Raw genomic sequence first — 27,807 nt, forward strand, 5'->3', positions numbered from 1 at the left:
AACAATTTTGACTATATAAATATTGCAAAGGTTTTGCAGAAACAGAATTATCACAATTAAAATAAGAAAAATAGGTAAATGGGGGAAAATCACCAGCAAACTTTTTTTAAACTGTGATATCCACAATATATAGAGAGATTTTATTTAAAAGCCCTCTTACGATAGATAAATGGTCAATCAGACACTTCTCAGAAAAAAGAAAAGCAAGCTAGCAATCATATGAAAAAATATTCCAAATCACTAACAGTAAGCAAAGTACACATTTAAGCAACCTTGAGGTTCTACCTTACACTCATAAGATTAGCAAAGGTGATAAAAAATGGAAAACAGATTTTTAGAAGGGATGGGGAAGGGCAGACACAGTTAGTGGAATTATAAATTGGTCTAACCATACTATATATAATCCAATTTGGAATTCTTTTCAAAGTTACTAATCCATGCTTACCCTTCAATACCACTATTAGGCATATGACCCCAAAGAAATGAAACAAATAGGGAAAGGACCCATACATATAAAAATATTTACGGCAGCACTTTTTTTGGTGGTATGTGGGAAAAAAAAACCTGGAATTAAAGGAAGATGCCCATATCTGGGGGAATGACTGAAGAAATCACAGTATATGAATGTAGTAGGATATTATTGTATAAGAAAAATGTTGGAAAAGATGTATTCAGAGAAACTTGGGTAGACTTGTATGAACCATTGCAGAGTGAAGTGAACAAACTCAGGAGAACAAATTACATAGCAATTGCATTGTGCAAAGGAAAAGATTTGGAAAGAATTAAGAACTGATTAATACCATGAACAACCACAACTCTAAAAGACCAATGATGAATGGCAAAGAGGTGCTGAACTAGCAGTGCATAATGTGACATTTTCAGACCTGATCAGTGTGTGAATTTGTTTTGCTTGGTTATTTTCCTTTGTTACAAAGGGGGGCTTTTATTTTTTTTTAAGTAAGTAACATTATGTTGTTGAGGGAGAATAGTGATATAGTGATGCCAAAAACAGAAAGAAAGAAAAGAGCTCCAATAAACATTTTTTAAAGTTCACAGAAGATAGCTGAAAGAAGTTCAGAAAGAGACAGACTAGGAGGACAGTTCATAACTGTTGAATGTAAGGAAACAATCTGTACAAAATATTAATTTCATATACAAACTTTTTTCTTTGTTCCTTGTATATGGAAATGATCATGTTTTTTCAAATTTATATTATTAAAATTTTAAAAAATTTTCTTAGCACACTCAAAAAAGCTTACCAAAGGTTAGGTCTACAGTTGTTTGAGCTTCATCAATGGACAGCTTAATTATTTGTCACCTTAAAACTGTTTTTTTTTTCTGTTTATAGATGTGAGAAAAAGCTTTTGCTATCAGAACAAAACCACCTGTGAAAATGAGCTGCGCTTTAATGTGACCAAGAGGATGTGCTGCTGCACATATAATTTTGGCAACACTTGGAATAAGCCTTGTGAACCATGCCCAACTTCAGGAGCAGGTGAGAATTCATTTTTATATGTCTGTTAAAGGTCAATCTAGAAACCTAAATTCCATTATAACAACTGTGCACTAAACCCAGTGCAATTTAAGATCTGAGAGGCAGTGTGATATAGCACTGAAGTTGGAGTCAAGAGAAAGACACCTATAAAAATGAGTTTCTTCATCTGTGTAATGTAAATATTTATCCTTGTAGTACCTACCTTACAGATTTGTTGGGAGTAAAGCACTTTTGCAGACCTTAAAGTGATATACAAATGTGAGTTGTTATCATTATTGTTTAAATACTTGTGCACATAAAATCAGGACAGTCTGGTGATTAGAGGAAATATACTTTGGGATTTCAAACATTTAAAATAAATGGGCCATTTTGTTCTATGACGGGAAAGCCAACAGTAATTTTATATAATTCTGTAGTGTATGTCTAATAAAACTCTACAGCTGAAATCTTTTTCTGTTTTATAATAAGCATTATTCTATTACATGTGTTTTTTTTTGTATTTTCAAGTCTTCTAGCCTGTAGAAATTATATTTGTTCAACAAAATTTATATGAACAACTTATATTCCCAAATGAACCTCTTTCTTCCTTCTTACCTATATTCCTGCAGCTTCTAAAGACAGGATTAAGATGGGATAAGTATCTTCTGTACTATACACATTATAATGGTTGACAAAATAGATTTCCTAATGTAAACTAGAAACAGTTTATAGCAATAAATATTCAATTTGCCCTTTGTTAGAAAAACACTTCCCAACATGTTGACTTGAAGATTTGGGGACCCTAAAATCCATTTCTTCTCAGTATATTTATTCTTTTTCGCAAAGACATTACTATTTCTTCTAAGAATGATAGTTGATAACTATTATTAGAGCAACTAGAAGTTTACTCTGGAAACAAGTATGAACTAATACATGTTAAAAAGGAAAGCAATATTAAACTCCTTAACCTCCTGACCGTCAAGTATGTAAGTCATGAAGTTTAATAAACTAATTAAATGTTGACTGATATGGTAATTACTTAATAATATCTACATATCTATATATATGCAGGCAAAGATAAGGCTCTTGAACTAATAAATTTAAATGTATTTATTAAGCATGTTTCAACCTCTGTGTTATGCTGAAGATACAAATAGAAAAATTGGCACAATCTCTGCTCTAAGGGAAATCACACTCTAATTAAGAGAGACAATACATAAAAGAAAATTCAGTTATTGGGCATGTGGGAAGGGCTGGAAGTCCTAAGGGTACAACATGAGGCTGACAATAAGACTCGGGTCTTTAGGTGACCTATTGAAATGTACATTACAAAAAATTCTTTTTTCCATAATGGAAATATAATTTCTCTATAGAAATGTAAAATAATAAAACAATGTAATAATTTATAATATTATTTATAATAAAAATAAAATAATGTAATTTCTCTGAAAAGTTGTAAACTGACTTGAAGAAAACACTGCCAGAGCAGCTAAAAAGAACACTGGAGTTGAATTCAGAGGACGTTGGTTGAAAAAGCAGTACACTGCCTGTATGACCTTTATTAAATCATCTAACTTCTCTGGGCTTGATTTTCCTTATTGTAAAATAGGGGAGTTCCTGTATATTCTAAATCTAAAATATTTGCTCATAGGTGTTCATTTAACTTATTCAGGAGACTTTCTCTTTTTTGGTATCTTTATGTTATCCATTTTTTTTTTCTAAGACCAATGCAGGTTGATTTTATCTTGATTAAAAGGACTGGACTGACGATCTAATTGATATAATAATAGCTAACATTTACCAAACACTGCTCAGCTTAGCTTTACAATTATCTCATTTGATCCTCACAACACTCCTCAAAGGTGGGTGCCATAATTTCCATTTTATAGATGAGGAAACTAAAGAAAACAGAGGTTAAGTGACTTGCCCAAGGAGACACAGCTAGTAAGTGTCTAAGGCTGTATTTGAACTTAAGTTTTCCTGACTCCGGGGTATAGAGAACTCTTACATGAGAAAAGTCCTTCTTGTAATGTAGGAAGCATCCAAATGACTTACCCAGGGTCTTGCAAGCAGGGTATGTCAAAAACAAGACTCCATCTATCAACTTCTTCTTTCACTTCACTTCTTCCTGGCTCAAAGGTTAACTCTTATTTATTATCACATGCTGCCTGTATTTGAATGAAAAAAAAAAAAAGAGCATTGAGGTTGTATTAAAAAAGGAGGGAAATGTCTCTATTTAGAAGAAAAGAATACTGTGTAAAAATGGCAACTATGAAGTAAGTTTTGTCAAAGTTATATCAATCTTTCAGATAGGCACTTTTGTTGAGATGAATGAAAAATGTTAAGTCAAATCAGTATCTGATATCTTATTTTGTACTGACTGAAAACAAACTAGTTTCAGAACATGGAAAGATAAGGAAGCTTGAGAACCTTTTTAAACCTGAAAAGGTAGTATATTTTCTCTGTCTACAAGCACAGTTAAAAAGCTAAATTCCCAGGAAAACAATATTATCATAGTCTGTGCCTTTATTAGTAATATGTAATTGAAAGATTTCTAGTTGAAATGAATATATATTATGACTGTAAACAGTAATAATTGTTGACATTAATCATTTTAGAAATAATGTGAAGTTGTTTATATTGGTTAGTATTTTTTTTAACCAGAGCATTTGCTTTATTTTGATTTTAAAGTTGAATTTAAAGCCATATGTGGAAACATTCCTGGATTTACCTTAGACATTCATACAGGCAAAGCTGTAGGTAAGTTTTTTTGATATACTTATTTACACTTAATATATACATATATAGAGAATATTAAAAATCACTAGAGTGTTTTAAAATAGCAAAATACTACAAGAAATCATGATTCTTATTTTCATTTCTTGATCCTTTGCCAAGCCTCTTCAGATGCTGAGGATTTTGGAACCAGGTTTTCTACTAACAGAAAAGGATTGTCATTTCTTTAAAGAACTACACATTTGTATATTTCTGAACAACTAAAACAATACTTAAATAGGACAAATTTTAAAAATACATTTATACCATATCATATACAGGAATCAATGAGTCTAAAAATTTTATGAATGCTGGGCAAATCTTACACTTATTGATTTCCTGTGTATCAGCATTCAGTGTCTCACATCCAGAAAAAAATACTAATATCAGATTAATGCATATGCTACAGAAAAATGTTGACATTTTAAAATTTCTCGATTTATATTGTTGAATTTTTAAATAGCTCTAAGAAGGAAAAGCCACATTGTGGTTGTTAAATACTAAATCCAAAGTGGCTCTTGAAAGGGGAACAAAATTTACAAGGCTGTTTGCTCTCACCTCTACTTCCACCTAAGCCAGATACAGCTATCTGGAAAATGAATGGTCTTAGATCATAGTCTTAACAAAATAATATGGGGAATGCCAAAGTTTTTGTTGGATTTTTCAGTATCATTTTCTACTAAATCCAATTTAACTTCTAGAAGACATTGGAATTATTTCTTTCTGGATGGATTTTTTCTTAACTTGTAGCTTTTTCTTCCTCAAAGAGACAGTAATACTGATCGTTTTTCAAAAAAAAAATGACAAAAGTTCAGATAGTTTCTTTTATGTGTAGCTAAATGAGAATATATTGTTTCTAATGGTAGTTCACTGGGTGGGCAATAAAATGTTATGGCTTAGCCTATTTTAATACATTTTCTCCTTAGTTGCTGGAGGAAAGAATCTAGATCATGATTTATATAAATTTTATATACCACAAAAGTATTTATGAACTCAAGTGACACAGAAACCACTGTTTCCAATCATATATACACAGTAGTATAAATTGCTACAAAGAAAGTGAGTGAAGACCTCAGTATACTTGACTACATCTGTTCAATTTCAGATGTTGATGAATACAAGGAGATTCCAGATATTTGTGCAAATGGTGTTTGTATTAACCAGACTGGCAATTTTCACTGCGAATGTCCTACAGGATTCAATTACAATGATCTACTCTTGGTCTGTGAAGGTAATTCAAAATATAGATTTGTTTTCACAAAATCAAGCTTCTTATAATAACTTTTTTGGAAGGGATACAGATAATATGATTTCATTAGTATTAGGAACTCTTTATTTTTTAAATTTTATTTTATTTTCAATTTCAAAGTCTCTCCCTCTCTCTAACCCCTCACCTGCTTTTTGAGATAGGAAGAAATATGATAATATATGTATATATGTATATACATACATATAGTTATATAAAACATCTCCTCATTAGCCATGTTCCCAAAAAAAAGGGAAGAAAAATGAAGAAAGGAAACAAATGTGCTTTAATCTGCATTCTGAGTTTATCAGTTCTCTGTCTGGAAGTGCATTACATTTTTCATCATGAGTACTTTGGAGATGTTATCATTGTGTACATTGTTCTCCTGGTTCCGCTCTCTTCACTTTGCATCAATTCATATAAGTCTTTCCAGGTATTTCTGAAACTCTCCCTTTTATCATTTTTTTTAGGCAATTGGGGTTAAGTGACTTGCCCAGGGTCACACAGCTAGTAAGTGTCAAATGTTTGGTCTGGGGTCGGATTTGAACTCAGATTCTCCTGACTTCAGGGCTAGTGCTCTATCCACTGCACCACCTAGCTGCCCCTCCTTTTATCATTTCTTACAGCGTAATAGTAACACATAATTTGTTCAGCCATTCCCCAATTGATACACATCCCTTTAGTTTACAATTCTTTGTCACCACAAATAGTTGATATATATGTTTGTGTGTGTATGTGTGTATGTATATATATATATGTATGTATATATGTATGTATGTAGGTATGTATGAAATTTGTACCTATGAATCCTTTTCTTTTTTCTTTCACCTCCTTGGAGAATAGACCTAGTAGCAATATTGTTGAGTCAAAACATAGTTTTATAGCTTTTGGGGCATAGTTCCAAATTGTTCTTCAGAATGGTTAGACCAATTCACAACTGCACCAACAGTGCATTGTTGTCTGTATTTTCCCATATCCCTTCAATACTTGTCATTTCCTTTTCTGTCATTTTAGTCAATCTATGTGTGTGGAGTGGTACCTCAAAGTTGTTTTAATTTTCATTTCTTTATTAGTGAGGACAGTTCAGTGGCATAGTGGATAGAGTACTGGTCCTGGAGTCAGGATGACCTGAGCTCAAATCTGGCAAGTCACTTAACCCTGTTTGCCTCAGTTTCCTCGTTTGTAAAATGAGCTGGAGGAAGGAAATGGCAAATCACTCCAGTATGTTTGCCAAGGGAACCCTAGATGGGGTCATGGAGAGTCAGAGATGACTGAAATAACTGAATAACAACAAAAATTATTAGTGATTGAGAATTCTTTCATGTGAGTATTGATTGCTTTAATTTCTTCCTCTGAAAAGTATCTGGTAATAAACTTTGACCATTTATTAATTGGAAGATAGCTCTTATTTTCATAATTTGGCTCAGTTCCCTATATATTTGTGCAAAACTTTTTTCTTAATTATATGTGCCTAACATTATCCATTTTACCTCCTGTGAACTTCTCTGTCTCTTGTTTGGTCATAAACTCTTCCTCTATCCATGAATATTACAAGTAATTTCTTCCATGCTTCCCTAATTTGCTTATATCATCCTTTATGTCTAAATCATGTACTCATTTTGTGATACTTTTGGTGTACAGTGTGAGATACTGGTCTATGCCTAGTTTCTGTCAAACTGCTTTCCAGTTTTCCCAGAAATTTTTTTCTCAGAGTGAGCTCTTATTTCAAAAGCTTGGATCTTTGTGTTTACCAAACACTAGATTAATATGATAGTTTACCACTATACATTGTGTATCTAATCTATTCCACTGATCCACCACTTTTATTTCTCACATAGTACCAGATTCGTTTAATGATTGCTATTTTGCAATGTGGTTTGAATTGTGGTACTGGTAGGCTACCTTCTTTCACATTTTTTTCATGGCTCTCTTGATGTTTTTGGCTATTTGTTCTACCAGGTGAATGTTGTGATGTTTTCTAGCTCTAAAATTAATTCTTTGGTAATTTAGTTTATAAGAAACTGAATATGTAAATTAATTTAGATGGAATTGTCAGTTTTACTGTATTGGATCAGTCTTCCCGTGGGCAATTAAAATTTCTCCAGTTGTTTAGATCTGTCTTTATTTTATGGTGGCTAAGAATTGGAAATTGCAAGGATGCCCATTAGTTGGGAAATGGCTAAACAAGTTATGGTATATGATTGCAATGGAACATTATTGTGCTATAAGAAATGACAAGCAGAATGATTCTGGAAAAACTTGGAAAGGCTTATATGAATGGATACAAAGTGAAGTGAACAGAACCAAGAGAACATTATACACAGTAACAGCAATATTTTTGAATGAAGACCCATGAATGACTTAGCTATTCACAGTGATACAATGATCCAAGACAATCCCAAAGGACTAATCAGAAAGTATGCTATCTGCCTCCAGATAAAGAACAGATATTGTTTTAATACATATTTAAGCATACTAATTTTCACTTTCTTTCTGCTAGATAGTTTTTTAAATTTGTGATATTCTAATCATTTTTTTTTTCTTGAATAGAGCTGGCCTAAACTTGAGGAAACCTCAGAGATCCTCTCGAGAAAGAGGGCACTTGCTATGGCTCTGTCCCCCTTCCTTCAGCATAACTTCTTTCTGCAATAGCTCCCATAACTTCAGGGGGACATTTGTCCCAAAATAGGTGGTCCTTAGAATTTCCCAAGTGAAAATGCTTGAAAGCTACTATTTAAAAGTCTTATTTTCATATCATTATATATGAAAAATATATATGTGTGTATATGTATATATACATGTACCCATACCCATACCCATACCCATACACATATACATATACACGTAGGTATAGGACCCACACTTGTGGTTTGTTCAATATAGAAAACTCAATCAGTGCAGATTAGTACTTTTTCTGCAACTCAGTCATAGAAAGCTGCCTAGAGCATTAAGATGTCAAGTCATCAAGCATTTATTAAATATCTATTATGTGCCAGTCACTGTGCTAAATGCTGGTGAAAAAAAGAAAAGTAAAAAGCAGTCTTTGCCTCCAAGGATCCCACATTCTAATAGTGGGAGACATTATTTATATATACTAGGACACATCGGACATAAACTCAGAAGGCACTAACTTAAAAAAAGACTGGGAAAAGCTTCTTGCAGGAGGTAAGATTTTAGCTGAGACTTGAAGGAAACTAGGGAGGCCAGAAGGCAGAGAGTAGGAGGGAGAGAATTACAAGCATAGAAAATAGCCAGTGAAATGCATGGAATTGAGAGATGAAATGTCTTGTGTAAGGAAAAACAACAAAACCAGGGTCACACTGGATTGTAGAGAACATGGAAGGGAGTAAGATAAAAGACTGGATAGATAGGAAGGGCCAGGTTATAAGCAGTTTTAAAACCAAATAGGATTTTATATTTTATCTACAAATCAACAGGCAGCCATTCAATATGGAAGGGCCATGTTTAAGATGAGCTTTAGGAAGATCACTTTCATAGCTGAATAGATGATGGGCACCGAATGAAGAAGAAACTTAAGTCGGAGTTCAACCAGAAGACTGGCACTAGTCCAGATATAAGATAATGAGGGCTTGCACTAGAGTGATGGTAAGGTCAGAGGAGAGAAAGGGGCTAAGGAAAGTTGACAGGATTTGGCAACAGATTGGGTGTGGAGGGTAGAGAGAGCAAGGAGTTGAGAATCATACGTAGGTTGCTAGCCTAAATGGCTGGGAGCATAGCAGTACCCTTACCAATAACAGGTGAGTTAGGAAGAGGGGAGTATTTTGGTGGGGAGGGAGAGAATTGTAAGTTCAGTTTGGGGCATGCTGAGTTTTCTACAAGAAGTTCAGTTGAAGGTGTCTCAAAATGAAGGTGTAAATGTGAGATTGTGGATCAGGAGAGAGATGAGGTCTGGATAAATAGATGTGAGAATCTGTATGGAGATGATAATTGAATCCATGGGAGCTGATGAGATCATGCATGTAAAATAGGATATAAGGAGAAGAGACATGACAGAGCTTTGACCTGGTTGAAGATCCAGCAAAAGAGACCAGTCAGGTAAGGAATGGTCAGACAGGTTGGAGAAATACTGGAAGACAGCAGTTTCACAAAAAACAAGAGAAAATAAATTGTCTAGGAAAGGAAGATAATCAGCTATGTCAAAGGCTACAGAGACATCAAGAGAAATAGTTAAGTGATCTGTCCAAAAACAGTGACAGTATGTGAGAGGCAGCATTGGAATCCAGTTCTTCCTGGCTCAACACTAGTTATTTAATATTCTCTTTCTCTCTCTTTCCATGCATTTTATACACATATATTATAAAAATTTTTATATATAAATACATATATACACATATTCTTAGTGACTTCACAAGTTTCTTACCTTGTGATATAAATTATTTCGCCTATTCTACTTTACTGAATGTTTTCCAAGATATAGCAGTAATAGTACTAAATTATCTTATTTATTCATTTATCACTTATATGTGTCATATGTTCAGGGAGAATTATGTAATTAACTCTAAAATACCTGTGCATGGAATAACTAGTGTGTGCATTAGTCACCATAAAATTTTAAATCCTACACTGGTTTTTCCTATTCACCCAAAATATACCTGAGGCTGAATAGTTGCTGAGCAATGCCTTTTATATGTAAAATACTTTTATAAATATGTTTTCATGTCTAAAATCTCATTTAAATGGGAATGCTTTGGAAATGAGGGTGTTCTCAAAAATTTAGCCCTTTGGTTAATTTGAACCCTTTTTGTTTCAGTTCTTATAACTGAGGAACTTTTCTAAAATGTCCATTAATAACTAGGTAATTTGGTATGATTGAGAAGAAGACCTTCTGGTTAAATTCTTTGGCTAACAGTTACATAGTGGCATAACTGAGACTAGAACTCTCATCTTCTCACTCCTAATCTAGTAATCTGTCCACTACACCAGGAATTGTACTGTGTAAATCACTATACCATGCGATAATATATTGTTAACCTAATCTTCCAGCTATAGTTCTGTAGTTTTTTGTTGTTTTTTTTTTTTTTAAATTGCCCGTTCCCCAGTTTATGGGAAAGGTCTCATTATATGGACCTTAACAGCGAAGATCAGTATAGTTTTTCAGAGTGATTTCTCAAACTGTAAGACACATCAGAAAGACAATTTTTAAAACACTAATCTTTAAGGGTTTTGTATAACATAGAATCTTCTTATTCTATACCTTTGATTTCCAGTTTCATACAAAAGGCTAAGGGTTCTGTTTGCCAGAGTACAATTAATCAAAATATAATACTAAATAATACAGTGCTTCACTAAGTATTGTCTAACGAAAGTATATGAATCTTTTGTGAAAGAGTTTTCATTATTATGAAAAACCACACTATATTTTAAATTATACATACAGCAGATGTTAGAAATTGCGCTGAATGTGTATGGCCAAAGGACATATCACAGAAATTGGTATTTTAAAATAAATTATTTAAAATAAATTATTTTTAAATAAGAATTTTATAAGACAAAATCTCCATGCAAATAATTTTAAGCCAAACATTTTAAGTCAATCTTTTCAGTCAAAAAAAAGCCTGAGGTTTTCGCTTATATCCAGCCAATTGTCAAAGATGACAAAAGACAGGACAGGTCAAAGTCAGAGGGGCTTTGGGAAGATAGACAAACTAATGTTTTGTTGATGGAGCTGTGAAGTGCTTCAATCATTCCAGAAAGCAACTTGGAATTATATTTTATTTTGCTTTGTCCTTATCCTTTGACCCAGAGATGCTACTGCCAGGTGTATACTTCAAGGTGGTCATTGATAAATAACAGCTCCAATCTGTATCAAAATAGTTATAGCAACACTTTAGTACTAAATAATGAAGTTGATACTCATTGATTAGGGAGTATCCAAACAGTTTATGGTATGTGAATGTAATGAAATATTACTTTTCTATAACAAAAAGTGAACATGATAGATTCAGTGAAATATTAAAAGACTTACATGGACTACTGCAAAATAAAGTAAATAAAGCCAGGAAAACAATATCCACAGTGATTACAATGTAAATTTAAAATAAAAAAAGGGAAACTGAGTTGTAAAATTAGAATATACAAAGTTGGCCTAAAAAAAGAAATAAGAGACAGTACCTCCCTCTACTTCTTACAGAGGTGGGAATCCACAGGTGTAGAGCATTGCATATTATGTCAAATTTTTTAATGTGTTCACTGATTTTGCTGATATTTTTATCTTCATTTCTAAAAATTATTTGTTCAAAGTGGTGATTATCTGGGAGAATTCTCAGGGTAGGGACACAAGCGAAATGGAAGTGGTAAAAATTTCAATAAAATCTATTTTTAAAAATTGCAAACTGTGAGCAATCATATGAAATATGTCTCCAAATCACTAAAAATAAGAGATATTCAAATCAAAATACCTCATATACAGCAAAAGATAGAAATAGTCAATGTTGACCTAGAAGAAGCCTTATACATACCAGTATATTCATAGCAGTACTTTTGGGGTAGTAAGTAGCTTAAAACAAGTAGGTACCCTTAGAGTTGGAGATGGCTAAACAAATTGTGGAACATGAATGTGTAATAGCATATTATTATTGAGGATTCACTACAGAGATCTGCTATGTATATTATGTATTTTACATTTTTGTTTTAAATCACTATGAATTTTTGGAAATTCCTAATGTCTGTAGTCATGGCTTATGTGTGGATTTGCAAGGAAGTTATCAGTGTGTCTGTCACAGTGGCTTTAAAGCACCACAAGACCAGACTATGTATATGGGTGAGAAATAATTTCAGTTTTAATCCTTAAGTGTTCTTAGGCACAGGTTTCTGGGTGTTTTTAATAATGATCTTAAAAAAGCAGCATAATTTCAACTGAAATTATAGACAATAGAGTTTGCATTTATATGGTGTTTAGGATTTACAAAAACCTGTTCTCAGAATAGTTCTCAATGAGGTGGACAGTATGGGTATTATTATCCCCATTAGCAGATAAAGAAATAAAGTTTCAAAGCGGTCAAATCATTGACACAGCTCAAACCTAGATTTCTGCTACACTAGTATGCTAAGAACATCAAGAAATTCATTTTTCATTTTCTTTCTCTGACCATCTCCATGTCATGTCCCTCTTTCACTCCCACAAACACTCTTTCCAGCTCTAGCTCCATTCCTAAAAGGATATGTAATCATTTCCTTATGGCACCAGTCCCTGTTCCCTCTGACATCTCTAACTAAAACATTCTTCCCTGAGCACTACTACGTATGTATTGTCTTCTCCATTAGTATGGGTCCTCAAGGCCAGGGTCTGTATTGCTTACTTGAATTTGGATCTCCAGCACTTAGCTTAGTGCCTTGTACATAGCAGGCACTTAACAGCTTTTTCAGTCACTTATTGAGACCCTATAATTTCATGCTACTAGGCCTAAGATGGGAGAATTAGAGTAGGGATATAAAGAATTATACTTTTTAATTCCTCAAGTAACTTAATTATATCCTGAGAAAGTATCAAAATATTTTTCTATTTTTCCAATATTGTCTAGTGAAATGTATTTATGTCCCAAAATACTTGAAAAATACATGTATGTGGTTTTTAAAAATCATACATTATAATAAACATAGTATGAATACAATTTTTTCAACTTTCATATGCTGCCTCGTGATAGGGACCTAGATGAGATCAAGCACTCATGCAGTAAATATTAAGTACCTACTAAGTGCTAGTGATACAAAAAAGAAGTGATACAGAAAGAGGCAAAAGATAATCCCTGCTGTCAAGGAGCTAACAATCTAATGGGGAAGATAACATGCAAACAAATGTATACAAAGCAAAGTATATATAGGGTAAATAGGAAATAATTGAAGGTATTAGAATAGGCAAAGAAGAAACAAAGCTATCACTCTTTGCAGATGATATGATGATATACTTAGAGAATCCTAGAGAATCAAGTAAAAAAACTACTTGAAATAATAAACAACTTTAGCAACGTTGTAAGCTATAAAATAAACCCAAATAAATCCAACAAAGTTCAACAGCAAGAGATAGAAAGAGAAATTCCATTTAAAGTTACTGTAGACATTATAAAACATTTAGGAGTCTGCCTACTGAAACAAATGCAGGAACTATGTGAACACAATTATAAAACACTTTTCACACAAATAAAGTCAGATCTAAATAATTGGAAAAACATCAATTGCTCATGGGTAGGCCGAGCTAATGTAATAAAAATGACAATTCTTCCTAAGCTAATTTACTTATTCAGTGCCATACCAAACTACCAAAAAATATTTCATAGAGTTAGAAAAAAAACAACAACATTCATTTGTAATAACAAAAGGTCCAGAATATCAAGGAAACTAATGAAAAGAAATGCAGGGGAAGGTGGCCTAGCCATTCCAGATCTTAAATTGTGTTATAAAGAAGCAATCATCAAAACTGCTTGGTACTGGCTAAGAAATAGAGTGGTGGATCAGTGGAATAGGTTAAGTATGCAAGACACAGTAGTCAATGACTATAGTAATCTATTATTTGATCAACTCAAAGACTCTAGCTTCTGGGATAAGAACCCAGTCTTTGGAAAAAAACTGCTGGGAAAACTGTAAAAGAATATGGCAGAAACTAGGCAGAGATCAAAATCTCACACCATATACTAAAATAAAGTCAAAATGGGTTCATGATTTAGATATGAAGGCTGATACTGTAAGCAAACTGGGAGAGCAAGGAATAGTGTACCTGTCAGATCTATGGAGAACAGAAGAATTCATGACCAAACAGGAGATAGAGAACATTATGAAATGCAAAATGGAAACCTTTGATTACATTAAATTGAAAAGTTTTTGCACAAACAAAGCCAATGCAACTAAGATTAGAAGGAAAGTAGAAAATTGGGAATTTTTACAACCAGTCTCTATGATAAGGGCCTCATTTCTAAAATACGTAGATAATTAAGCCAAATTTATAAGAATACAAGTCATTCCTCAGTTGATAAATGGTCAAAGGATATGAACAGGCAGTTCTCAGATTAAGAAATTAAAGCCATCTATAGTCATATGAAAAAATGCTTCTAAATCACTATTGATTAGAGAAATGCAAATCAAAACAACTCTGAGGTACCACATCATACCTACCAGATTGGCCAACATGACAAAACAGGAAAATGATAAATGTTGGAGAAGATGTGGGAAAATTGGAACACTAATGCATTGTTGGTGGAGTTGTGAAATGATCCAACCATTTTAGACAGCAATTTGGAACTATGGCCAAAGGGCTATAAAAATGTGCATACCCTTTGACCCAGCTGTATCCCTAGGGCTGTATCCCAAAGAGATTAAACAAATGGGAAAGGGACTCACATGTACAAAAATATTTATAGCAGTTCTTTTTGTGGTGGCAAAGAATTGGAAATTGAGAGGATGCCCATCAACTGGGGAATGACTGAACAAGTTGTGGTTTATGAATGTAATGGAATACTATTGTGCTATAAGAAATGATGAGCAGGCAGACTTCAGAAAAACCTGGAAAGACTTGCATGGTCTAATGCTGAGTGAAGTGAGCAGAACCAGGAGAATGTTGTACACAGTAACAGCCATGTTGTATGATAACTAAAGTTGATAGCCTTAACCCTTCTCAGCACTACAAGGATCTAAGATATCTCCAAGGGCCTCATGATGGAAAATGCTATCCACATCCAAAGAAAGAACTGTGGAGTTTGAATGCAGATTGAAGCATGCTATTTGCTATTTTTTCCTTCTGTTGTTGTGTTTTCTCTTTCTGGTGGTACCTCCTATTGGTTCTAATTCTTACAACATCACTAATGTGAAAATATGTTTAATAAGAATGTATATGTATAGCCTATTATCAGATTGTGTGCCATCTTGGGGAGGGAGGTGGGGAGGTAAGGAGAGAAAAATTTAAAACTCAAAAGCTTATGGAAGTGATTGTTGATAAATCAAAATAAATTAATTTTAAAAAGGAGTAATTGATGGAGTTAAGGCGCTAGAATTAAGATAGGCTAGAGAAGATTTCCAGCAAAAGATAGGATTTTAGTTGAGAAGCCAGAGGGTCCAGGAGTCAGAGCAGAAAAGAGGAGAGTATTCCAGGTATGATGGACAGCCAGAATGCCCAGAGCTGAGAGATAAATAGAAGATTGGGGCCGGGTTATGTAGGACTTTGAAAACTAAACAGCAGAGTTTACATTTTATCCTTGTTGTTCAACCTTAATTTTCAAAGAGGACCAATGATAGGTGATGATTTGTGCATGAATTAGATTTAAATGAGGCAGAGTTGTGCACAGTCATTGGCCCTACTCTTTCTTCCCAAATCATCAAAGTCTACTGGCAAGACAAAAGTCAAGATGACTGGCCCAAAATGCAGTGGATTATCTTAGAATCTTTAATGTCGAACCAAGCTCTAAGTGGTACATAACACCTGCTTCAGCTGCCTTCATGGCTGTTGGAATAAGTTGACATTTTACTTTAAAAGCAATAGGAAGCCATTGTTAATATAGAGAAGTTGTATGGTCAGATCTGTGCTTTAAGGAAAAGCACTCTGGCAGCAGATAGGCAGGAGCGGGGAGAGACTTGAAGCAGGGAGACCAACTAGGCTGTTGGAATAATCTAGGCAAAAGGTGGTAAGAACCCGAAGTAAAGTGGTAGTTGTGAGTAGAGAGCAGGGGTTAGGTATGAGAGATCTTGTGAAGGTAGACAGAACCAGAACCAGATACATTACTGCAATAATCTATATAAAAACAACTATAAAAGGCAACTAAACAAATTAATGCAATGATCAATTCGATCCCAGTAAACAGATGATTCAAAAAAAAAGAGCATCCTCAGGTTGGGAGAGAGGTGGGGGAATATGGATGTGGAATATTGCATATGCTGTCAGATGTGGTTACTCTATTGCTCAATTTTCCTTAATTATTTGTTGTTGTGGTTGTTGTTACAAGGGGAAGGGAAGCCTATATCAAGAACAGACTAGTATTTTAAAAAGGATATACATAAAATATATAGCACTTTAAAGTTTGCAGAGTATTTTAGGTTGTGGTTTATTTTCTCACCACTCTAATAAGCTAATTACTAGAGATAATATTTTATCTCCATTTTACAGATGAAGAAATTAAGGGTCAGAGAAGTTAAGTTAATTACTTTAGTAGCAGTTTTTAGATGTCAAAATCAGTGCTTAATAAACTTTTTTGCATGTATTCATTCGTTATATTTCAATGGAAACTAGAGGCATAAAGTGCTATGCTTTTCACCAAAGATCAGAGTCGACTCCATTTAAGTTCTTTCTTGAATTCTTTGAAAAGTTTATTGGAAATAACTATATTGTGATGATTCATTTATAGTATTATTCTTTAAATATGACCCTTCAAATTTATACAATGTGACCATTTTAATTTGGAGATCAGTGAGGTGCCATTAACCTCTTTTAAGTAGAAGTTTGCTAAACACACTAATAATGTGAACAAGGTTTCCTGGAGAATATTTAAAATGATTAATGATCATGTCCTAACCAAAAAAAAAAAAGTTTTTTTCTTTGGAAGAACTATTTACCCCCTAATATATTTAAGTTCATGCTAATTATACATAGCTTTCTTCTATTTACTAACTCAGGTCCCCTATACATTCTTACCATAGTTCTAGCTATCGTATGTTCTAAAAAATCATCTCATTACTAAAAATTTCTGTAATTTAAAGTTTTAAGTGATTCATACTTGACTTTTCTTCAATTAATCTCATTTGTGAGGTTTTATTAAGTAGCAAAATTAATTTAATTCATAGATAGAATTTGTTAATGTTCATACTGTATTTGACAAGGAGAAAAAGAATTCCCTCATATAAATGTTTCTTTGTAGATGTTGATGAATGTGAGCATCATCTGTCTGGAAATGGAACATTCAGAAACACAGTTGGATCCTATACCTGTCTCTGCTACCCAGGGTTTGAACTTACTCATAATAATAATTGTCTAGGTAAGTACTTAAATCTACCTTTTTTTTTCTTTTCAATCCTTTCAGTTGTAACATGACATACTAAATAAAAAATGAAATTAAGGGAAAATTATTATTATAAATGAATATGCTTATGTTTTATGTTACATAACTATAATATTTAGATCAATCATCATCGATCAGTAAACATTTATAGCCTACTCTGTCCCTGGCACTGTGCTAAATTCTAGGGATACAAAAATAAGCAATAGACAGTATCTGCCCTTAAAGAGCTTATGATCTAACAGGAGAGACAACATGCAAAGAAATATATACAAAGCAAGCTATATGCAGGGTTAATAGGAAATAATTAAAAGAAGAGTGACTATTTGTAATTAGAATTACAATTTTTATACAGGCTATGGATAAATGATCACAAAAGAAATGTTTGCATCAATCTCTTCTGTCAACTAGGCAAGAAATTAAATGAAAAGGCCATTCAAAAATACTACATTATCATCAATCAATTCAGTCAAAACAGTAGAACATAAGATCATAAAATTAGAGTTGGAAGGAACCTCAGAGTGAGTCTTATACAACCCCCTCATTTTACAAATGAGGAAACTGAGGCCCAAGGAAGTTAAGTGACTTTCCCAAGATCGCACAGGTAGGGTGAGAGATGCAATTGAACTCAGTCCTTTCTTCCATGTTTCTTTTCATTCGCTATCCATTTATTCCTCTGCATACAATTGTAACCCTTTTATCCATTTGTGGTCAATGTATACTGTTCTACTACTTTTAATTTCTTTATTATTTAAGGAATTTAGTTTCCAAAGAAAAATTTCAAAGTACTGAATATATTCAGCCTTTAAGAACTTTTGTATACAGCCTAGGAAGAGCTTTGCCCCTATATTTTAACTAGTGAAAATGTTATGCTATGTGAAGCACAGTGTAAGGCAGTGGTATTTTTTGGCCTCAGGACCCATTTCCCCATTTCTTAAAAATGATCAAGTATTCTCCCAACAGCTTTTATTTGGATGGGTTATATCCATAATATTAACCACATTAGAAAATTAAGACATTTAAGTATTTTTATAAAATTAATTTTGATCTCATGGATCCTTGAAGGGTCTTGGGTACCACCAGCAGTCCCCAGACCATGCATTGAGAACTGGTGATGGTGGGGAAAGAGTGCTGGATGTGGAGTTAGGAAGACCTGAGTTCAAATTCTGCCTCAGATACTTACTAGTTATGTGCTTTGTGAGCTCTCTGGGCCTCAGTTTCTTCACTGTAATCTCTCTGGTCCTTAGATTCTTCATCTGTAAAATTAAGGACTCTCTCTCCCTCTCCCTTTCCCTTTCCCTCTCCCTCTCCCTCTCCCCCTCTCAGGAAACTAATGAATATGTTACTTTCCTGGGCTCTTGTTCTCCTAGTGTCTGTCAGAACCTGGAACTTTCAGGAAAAATTGTATATGGATTGATTAGAAAAAAAGAACACAAAGATCAAACCATCTGTACTACTACCTTTCCTCAGACTGGTAGAAATAGTACTAGATCCTGAGCCCAGGAACATAACAATATCCCCAAAACCATTGACCCTTCTTTCAACATGGCACTAGGAACCATAGTCCAGGGAAGCAACTCATATACATGTGACCTGGCAACTTACTCCATATGTGTTGCAGTCCTGTCTCTTAGCAACCACATCTACTAAACACTCAGAAAACAAAGTTCTTATTAAAGGAAAGCCTTAGCATTGTAGAAGGATTAAACATTAGAAATAGATCTAGTTATATTTATGGAAATAACATTAAAGAAGATGCATTACTATCTGCTTTACCATTGCACTCTGAGGACCATTTTGTTGTTAAATTTCACTGGGAGCTGAAATATGTGTTGGCTCCCTATTAGAATCTACCTGAAAGTGGCAACTGTCTAGCTTTTCTGTTTGTCTTTCCAGCTCTTTGCACAGTTCTTTGTATATACTAAGTGTTTAATAGATGCTTTTTCATATATCCTTATCCCATAAGGGGGTGTAGGGTAAGTTCAGGGAAGACTAGTACCTCTGATTTGAGAGTTGTCAAGCCCTTTTTAAGCACAGCTTTCCACCTTTGGTGCCCATCTGATTCACCCACCTCTCACCTGTGGCTTTAAGAAGCTATAGCATGCACAGTGGTCACATATCAATAAACAGTTTCAGCAGATAGATTAAACCATGTTGAGGTAACTGATGGATCTCAAAACCTTCGGTGAGTTAAGGGGGTGTCTACATCAAGCATGTGAAGACTTCCCCTGGTAGAATGGGCAGATGAGAATAAATTGTTCCAATGACCATGAAAGCAGCAGAAGCAGGCATCATAGAGTGCTTAGAGCTTGGTTAGACATCAAAGACACCAGGGCCATCTACTGCATCCTGGGCCATTGCCAGTCATCTTGACTTTTGTCTTGCCACTGGACTTTGATGACTCTGGAAGAGAGAGTAAGGCCAATGACTTTGTGCAACTCTGCCTCAATTAAATCCAGTTTATGGGCAAATAAAAAGACATCATCCACACCATTTTACTGTTTTTGCATACTTCAAAGTGATGTGGTGACAGGCATGTGATAAATCAATACGTACAGATACATTGGGAGTTGTAGTGAAACCCTGAAGACAGGTAGCCCAGGCCATACAATCATCTTCTCATTGTACTGAAGCAGCAGTGGGATTTGGCAGCCCCTGCTTGTTTGAGCAGTCTTTTTGAAGGACCACTCTGCACACCTGGAATGAGGAAGGGACTAGAAAAGGTGCCCTGAAAATTATCTGCTTCACCTAAGCTAACCCTGGCCTGCTTACCTTGGCTGGCAGGGATCCCTCCCTGTGGTGGAAACACACAAAAATGCACAAAAACTTTTGCAAAGGTGATTCCACTCACCATTGGTACACGGAATGTGTGCACACTTATGGACAACATGAAATCCAGTAGACCTGAAAGACAAACAGTAATTGTTGTGAGAGAACTCAGCAGGAATCCCATCCAAGTTGTAGCCCTGAGTGAAACAAGGCTGGCAAATGAAGGACCCGTTACTGAAGCTGGAGCTGGATATACATTTTTCTAGAGCAGCCACATTGAAAGACAGTAACATGAAGCTGCCATAGGATTTCCAATCAAAACTAATCTAGTCAAGAAGCTTATATGCCAACCAAAAAGAGTAAACAACAGGCTCATGACAATATAATCGCCACTTATAGGAAAGCTCCATGCCATCATCATCAGTATGTATACTCCCAATATGGTGAATCCTAATGAGGTTAAAAAAAACATTTATGAAGATCTGGAGACCCTCATCATAATTCTGGGTGACATTAATGTAAGAGTGAGCACAGACTACCAGACATGGCAAGAAGCCCTTGGGAAGAATGGAGTCAGAAATAGCAACAGCAATGTTCACTTCCTTCTGAGGACTTGTGTATCTCATGACCTTCTTATCACCAATATGGTTTTCCATTTACCTAAATGAAATTAAGCTATATGGGTGCACCCTTGCAGCAAACATTGGCATTTAATAGACTATGTCATTGTAAGGAGAAGATACACACAGGATGTGAGAGTAACAAAAGCAATGTGTGGTACAGAGTGCTAGACTGATCATAGACTTATCCTTTCCAAGTTAAACATTCACATTCAACAAAAGTGGGGGCCCCAAGGCAAGACAAGTACCAGAAGACAGTGTCAACAGATTAGAACACTTTTCCCAGTGGGAAGAGTTTATTGCTAACTCGGAGGAAAACTGAGCCAGTACATGGTCGGCAACAGTGGAAAAAGAAAAGGAGTGGACAGCTGTCAGGTGCACAGCCTCACATTTACTCATCTGGCATAGAATACCCACAAACATCAAGATTTGTTTGACAATAATGATGGAGATATTCAGAAGCTGCTAAACAAAAAAGAACTTCACAGGGTATACCAACATGATAGTTCATCTGTCTCTAAGAAAGCAGCATTTAACTCCATTTAATGGGTTATATGGCAAGAGGAGGTTTTCCCCCAGGAGTTGAAGGATGCCTCTATTGTCCATCTCTGTAAGGGTAAAGGAAATACATTGTCGGGTGACAGTCACAGCAGGGGAGGGTGGCATCCCTTTCTTAGTCATTGCTGGCAAGATTTTTGCCATAATCCTCTTTAATAGGCTGATCCTTCACTTGGAAGATGGTCATCTACCTGAGAGCCAGTGTGGCTCCAGAAAGAGTTGAGGAACAGTTGATACTGTGTTTGCTGCCCAACAACTCCAGGAGAAATACCAAGAGCAGAATAGAGGTACACAATGTTCATCAATCTGACCGAGGCCTATGTTACTATCAGTCATGAGGGCTTGTGGAAAATTATGGCAAAATTTAGGTGTCCAGAGATCATGAATATTATATGTCAGTTTCATGCTTGCACAGGTTCTGGATAATGGATGATGCTCTCCCAGTCAGCAATGGAGTGAAGCAAGGCTGTGTGCTTGCTCTGATGCTTTTCCACATGATGTTTTCACAATGTTCTCAGATGCCTTCAATGAGGATGAAAATGGCATCAAGGTCAGCTACCACATTGACTGTGAATTATTTAATTCAAAAAGGCTACAAGCCAAGCCCAAAGTGGATGGGGAGTTGGTACATGATTTTTTTGTTCACAGATGACTGTGCACTCAATGCAGCCTCTGAGGTCAAGGTGCAATAAAGTATGGATCAATTCTCTGCTCCTTATGCTAATTCTGGCCTAACAATTAATGCCAAGAAGACACAGGTTCTCTACCAGCTAACACAAGACTGTTCATATGTAGAACCATTGGATACAGCAAATGGAGAAATATTGAATGCTGTGGATTCACTTACCTTGACAGTATACTTTCCAGGGATGTGCACATAGATGATCAGGTTGACACACACATTGTCAGTGCTAGCTCAGTGTTTGTGAGGCTCTGAAGGAAAGTGTGGGACTACCTGCCAAACTGAAGCTCTACAGAGCTGTTATGCTGACCTCACTGTTGTATACCTGTGAAACATGGACAGTCTACCAGTATCATGCCAGGAAACTGAATTGCTTCCATTTGACTTGTCCCAGGAAGATTCTGAAGATCATCTTGCAAGATAAAGTTCCAGACACTGAAGTCCTTTCTTGAGCTAAACTGCCAAGCATTCAAATTGTACTACAGAGAGTACAATTCTGATGGGCTGGGCATGTTGTTCAAATGCCAAATGTACATTTGCCTAAAAGACTATTTTAAGGAGAACTCACACAAGGCAGGCATTCACATGGTGGTCAGAAGAAGCAGTACAAGGACACTTTCAAGTTCTCTCAGAAGAACTTTGGAATATATTGCATGACATGGGAGATACTGGTAAAGGACTGCCCAGCATGGCATGCCTATGTCAAAAAATTTGTTCTGCTCTATGAGTGAAGAATTACAGTATCTCAAAAGAAATGTGAGATGTGCAAATTTAGAGACATCTCCACTTCAAATGTTCATGTGGACTATTTGTGCAAAGCCTTCTGAGCTCATATTTCTGATCAGCCACAGTCAGACACACTGTACCTTAGCTCCCACATAGTGATGTCATTTTTATTCTCTTGGAGAATAAAGAACAACCACCAACCAATCCTGTAAGGCTGATTTCCCTTTATCTTTTTTAAATAGTATTTTATTTTTTCCCACAATTACATATCAAGAAAATGTTTAACATTCATTTTTATAAGATTTCAAGTTTCAAATTTTTCTCTTCCCTCCCACCCCTCCCCTCTTCTGAAAATAGGAGGTAGTTTGATGTAGTTTATACATATGCTATCATATAAAACATAATTCCATATTCATCACAGTTGTGGAAAAAGAAAGATCAAAAGGAAAAAAAAAACAAGAAAGAATAAAGTGAAAAAATATGCTTCAATCTGCATTCAGAATCTATCAGTTATTTATCTGGATATGGATAGTATTTTCCTTTGTGAGCCCTTTGTACTTGTCTTGGATCATTGGGTTGCTGAGAAAAGCTGAGTCTTTCATAGTTAATCATCACACGATGTTGCCAATACTGTGCATGTTGTTTTCCTGCTTCTGCTCATTTCACTTTGTATCTACCTGTACAAATATTTCCATGTTTTTTTCTGAAATGTGCCTATTCATTGTTTCTGATGGCAAAATAGTATTCTATTACATTCATATACCACAGCTTGTTCAGCCATCCCCCAATTGATATGCATCCCCTCAATTTCCAATATTTTGCCACCAGCAATGCTGGATCAAATGGTATGCACAGTTGGGTTGCCCTTTGGGCATAGTTCCAAATTGCTCTCCAGAATGGTTGGATCAGTTTACAACTCCACCAACAGTGCATTAGTGTCCCAATATCCCCAAATCCTGTCCAACATTTATCCTCTTTCTTTTTCATCATATTAGCCAATCCGATTAGTGTGAAGTGGATTTCAGAGTTGTAATAATTTGCATTTCTCTAATCAAAAGTGATTTAGAGCACTTCTTCATATGTCTATCTTCATCTTTGATTCCTTCATCTGAAAACTGCCTGTTCATGTCCTTTGACCATTTGTCTTGTCCTGTTCATGTCCTTTGACCATTTGCCTCGTATTCTCATCAGTTTGACTCAGTTCTCTATATATATTTGAGAAATGAGGCCTTTATTAGAGACACTTGCTATAAAGATTGTTCCCCAGCTTTCTGCTTTCCTTCTAATCTTGGTTGCACTGGTTTTGTTTGTGCAAAATCTTTTCAATTTAATATGATCAAAATTATTCTACATTTTATAATACTCTCTATCTCTTGTTTGGTCATGAATTCTTCCCCTCACAATAGAACTGACAAGTAGACTATTCCTTGCCCTTCTAATTTGATTGCTTCGTTGTCTGTGTACCTTGTAGCAAGATGTAGTTTCATTCCTTATCTCTTTTTTTTCATTTTAGAGGAATTTTTATTATAGCTCAGTGATCAGTATAAATAACTAAAACCCAATATCAAAGTGATGATTTTTTAGTTTCTTCTTAAGAAGTTTTCCAAAGTAATCTGAAATATTTTTAATACAACTAACAGAATTTCAAAGCACTTTGTTTTGCAAATCAGATTTTTGATGACCAATTTTAAAGTGTTAACTTGAGTATTTTTCTCAAGGGTTAGGGTTAGGGTTAGCTGTCAAACAAAGGAAATGCCTCTAAGGCAGAAATGAGTAACTACTTGATGTTATTGTTTAAGAAATATTAATTTGTTGTGCTATAAGAAATGATGAACAGGCAGACTTCAGAAAAACCTGGAAAGACTTGTATGGTCTGATGCCAAGTGAAATGAGCAGAACCAGGAGAATGTTGTACACAGTAACAGCCACATTGTGCAATGACTAATATTGATAAACTTAACACTTCTCAGCAATACAAGGATCTAAGACACCTCCAAAGGCCTCATGATGGAAAATGCTATCCACATCCAAAGAAAGAACAATGGAGTTTGAATACAGATCGAAGCATACTATTTGCTATTTTTTTCTGCTGTTTTTTGTTTTCTCTTTCTTGTGGTTCCTCCTATTGGTTCTAATTCTTCTTTACAATACCACTAATGTGAAAATATGTTTAATAGGAATGTATATGTATAGCCTATATCAGATTGCATGCCATCTTGGGAAGGCACAGTGAGAAAAATTTAAAACTCAAAAGCTTATGTAAGTGATTGGTGATAAATCAAAATAAACTAATAAAAATATTAATGGGGGTGCGGAGGAGGAGCCAAGATGGCAGAGTAAAAGCAGTGACTTGCTTGAGCTCTCCCCCAAATACCTGTAAAAAATGGCTCTAAACAAATTCTAAAGCAGCAGAATCCACAAAAACACAGAGTGAAACAAATTTACAGCCCAAGACAACCTGAATGGTTGATTGGAAAGGTCTATCACACCAGGCTGGGAGAGGAATGCAGTTCAGCATGGGCGAGCAGGCAAAACAGGCTTCAGCAAACCTGAAGCAGGCCTTAGAGGACTGAATCACAGGCAGCTGTGGCGGTTTCCAGACTTCTCAACCCATGATTGCCAAAAGGAACTTAGAAGGTCAGTAGGAAAAGTCTGTGAAAGGAAAAGGAAAGAAGCTCAGTCCCGGCCCCAAGTCCTGGTGCAGCTCTGGGAGGGCACGGCTTCCGGAGCTCTCCGCCCACAGACTGAGGGGAAATTGAGTGGCTAATCAAGAGGGTGTTGCAGGGAATCTCTTTGCTGGTGCTGAGGGAAGATTCTCTTGCTTTGCCTGTGGTTGGGTCTTGGTCATAGTTTTGGGTGGCAGTCCTGAGGCAAGGAGGAGTGCTGGTGTGGTGGAGCTTCTGGCAGCAGTGGAGAGGGAATCCCCCTCATGTTCCAAGCAGAAAAGAGTGCTTGTGGTCACTCATAGACCAGAGCACAGGTCAGGAAAGGAGTAAACACCTCATCCTTAATCATACCACCTTGGAAGAACTAAAAATTTACAGGTCCCTAGAAGTATCTCTGGTAACAGCTGCACAAAACCCCTGATATTTGGGACAGTACATTCTCTACACTGGAAGCAGACCCCTACCTTAACAAAGAAGACAACAATGTCAAAGCTCCTACATCCAAAGCCTCCAGTACAAATATGAATTCGTCCAAGGCCATGGGAGAACTCAAAAAGGATTTTGAGAAGCAAGTAAGAGAAGTAGAGGAAAAACTGGGAAGAGAAATGAGAGTGATGGAAGAAAATCATGAAAAACAAGTCAACAGCTTGCTCAAGGAAACCCAAAAAAATATTGAAGAAAATAACACCTTAAAAAATAGCCTAACCCAAATGGAAAAAGAGGTCCAAAAAGCCAATGAGGAGAAGAATGCTTTAAAAAGCACAATTGGCCAAATGGAAAAGGAAGTCCAAAAGCTCACTGAAGGAAATACTTCCTTAAAATTAGAATGGAGCAAATGGAAGCTAGTGACTTTATGAGAAATCAAGACATTGCAAAACAAAACCAAAAAAATGAAGAAATAGAAAACAATGTGAAATATCTTATTGGAAAAACAACTGACCTGGAAAATAGATCTAGGAGAGATCATTTAAAAATTATTGGACTATCTGAAAGCCATAATCAAAAAAAGAGCCTGGACATCATCTTTCAAGAAATTATCAAGGAACTGCCTTGATATTTTAGAACCAGAGGGCAAAATAGAAGTTGAAAGAATCCACCTCCTGAAGAGATCCTCAAAGGAAAACTCCTAGGAATCTTGTAGTCAAATTCCAGAATTTCCAGGTCAAGGAGAAAATATTGCAAGGAGCCAGAAAGAAACAATTCAAGTATTGTGGAAACACAATCAGGATAACACAAGATTTAGCAGCTTCTACATTAAGGGACTGCAGGGCATGAAATATAATATTCTGGAGGTCAAAGGAGATAGGATTACAGCCAAGAATCACCCACCCAGCAAAACTGAGTATAATCCTTCAGGGGGTAAAATGGACATTCAATAAAATAGAGGACTTTCAAGCATTCTTGATGAAAAGACCAGAGCTGAATAGAAATTTTGATTTTCAAATATAAGACTCAAGTGGAACATGAAGAGGTAAACAGGAAAGAGAAATCATAAGGGACTTATTAAGGTTGAACTGTTTACATTCCTGCAGGGAAAGATGATATTTGTAACTCATGAGTCCTTTGTCAGTATTAGGGTAGTGGGAGGGAAAAATTATATGTGTGTGTATAGATAGATAGATAGATAGATAGATAGATAGATAGATAGATAGAGGGCACAGGGTGAGTTGAAGATGAAGGGGTGATATCTGAAGAATAAAATTAAGGGGTGAGAGAATTATACTGGAAGAAGGAGAAAGGGAGAGGTAGAATGGGATAATCTCACATGGAACAGACAAGAAAAGGCTTTTACAGTGGAGGGGAAATGGGGGAATGTGAGAGGGAATGAGTGAATCTTATTCTCATCAGATTTGGCTTAAGGAGGGAATAACACACACTTAGTTGGTTATGAAAATCTATCTTAAGTGAATGTTGAAAACTAAAAATAAATAAATTAATAAAATCTGAAAAAAACTTAAAAAAAGAAATTGAAGCTAGGAAATATTGAGATTTTGTCATGGTCACAGAGGAAGTGTCAGAGGTAAGATCAGAACTCAGGTGTCTGAGTTATATGTTACACATTCTGGTGAACATAAAAAATACATTTTATTTGCTATGTATTACACTCCAGTAGCAATACAACTTTAGGTGAGTCACTTAAGTTGTCTAGGCATCAGTTTCTTTGACTGTAAAATAAGATTAGATCAGATATCCTCTAATATCTTGTAAAATCTTGGAATGTCTAAGATCTCTTCTAGCTCTAAGATTCTATGAATTTCAATGTCTCCAGTTTGCTTTTAGTTCTAAGATTAAGGATAT

General features: G+C 35.3%; 1 protein-coding gene across 1 annotated transcript in view; it reads left to right on the forward strand.

Moving 5' to 3' along the window:
• Positions 1–27,807, forward strand: part of LOC114048300 (fibrillin-2-like) — a 130,610-nt gene that overhangs the window by 37,763 nt on the left and 65,040 nt on the right. The window contains 4 exon segments of the mRNA XM_027869188.1: positions 1,349–1,495; positions 4,166–4,234; positions 5,355–5,480; positions 27,516–27,554. Coding sequence (XP_027724989.1) covers positions 1,349–1,495; positions 4,166–4,234; positions 5,355–5,480; positions 27,516–27,554 — 381 coding nt within the window.

This window comes from Vombatus ursinus, unplaced genomic scaffold, assembly GCF_900497805.2.
Source record: "Vombatus ursinus unplaced genomic scaffold, bare-nosed wombat genome assembly UNPS02014792.1, whole genome shotgun sequence".
Classification (NCBI taxonomy): domain Eukaryota; kingdom Metazoa; phylum Chordata; class Mammalia; order Diprotodontia; family Vombatidae; genus Vombatus; species Vombatus ursinus.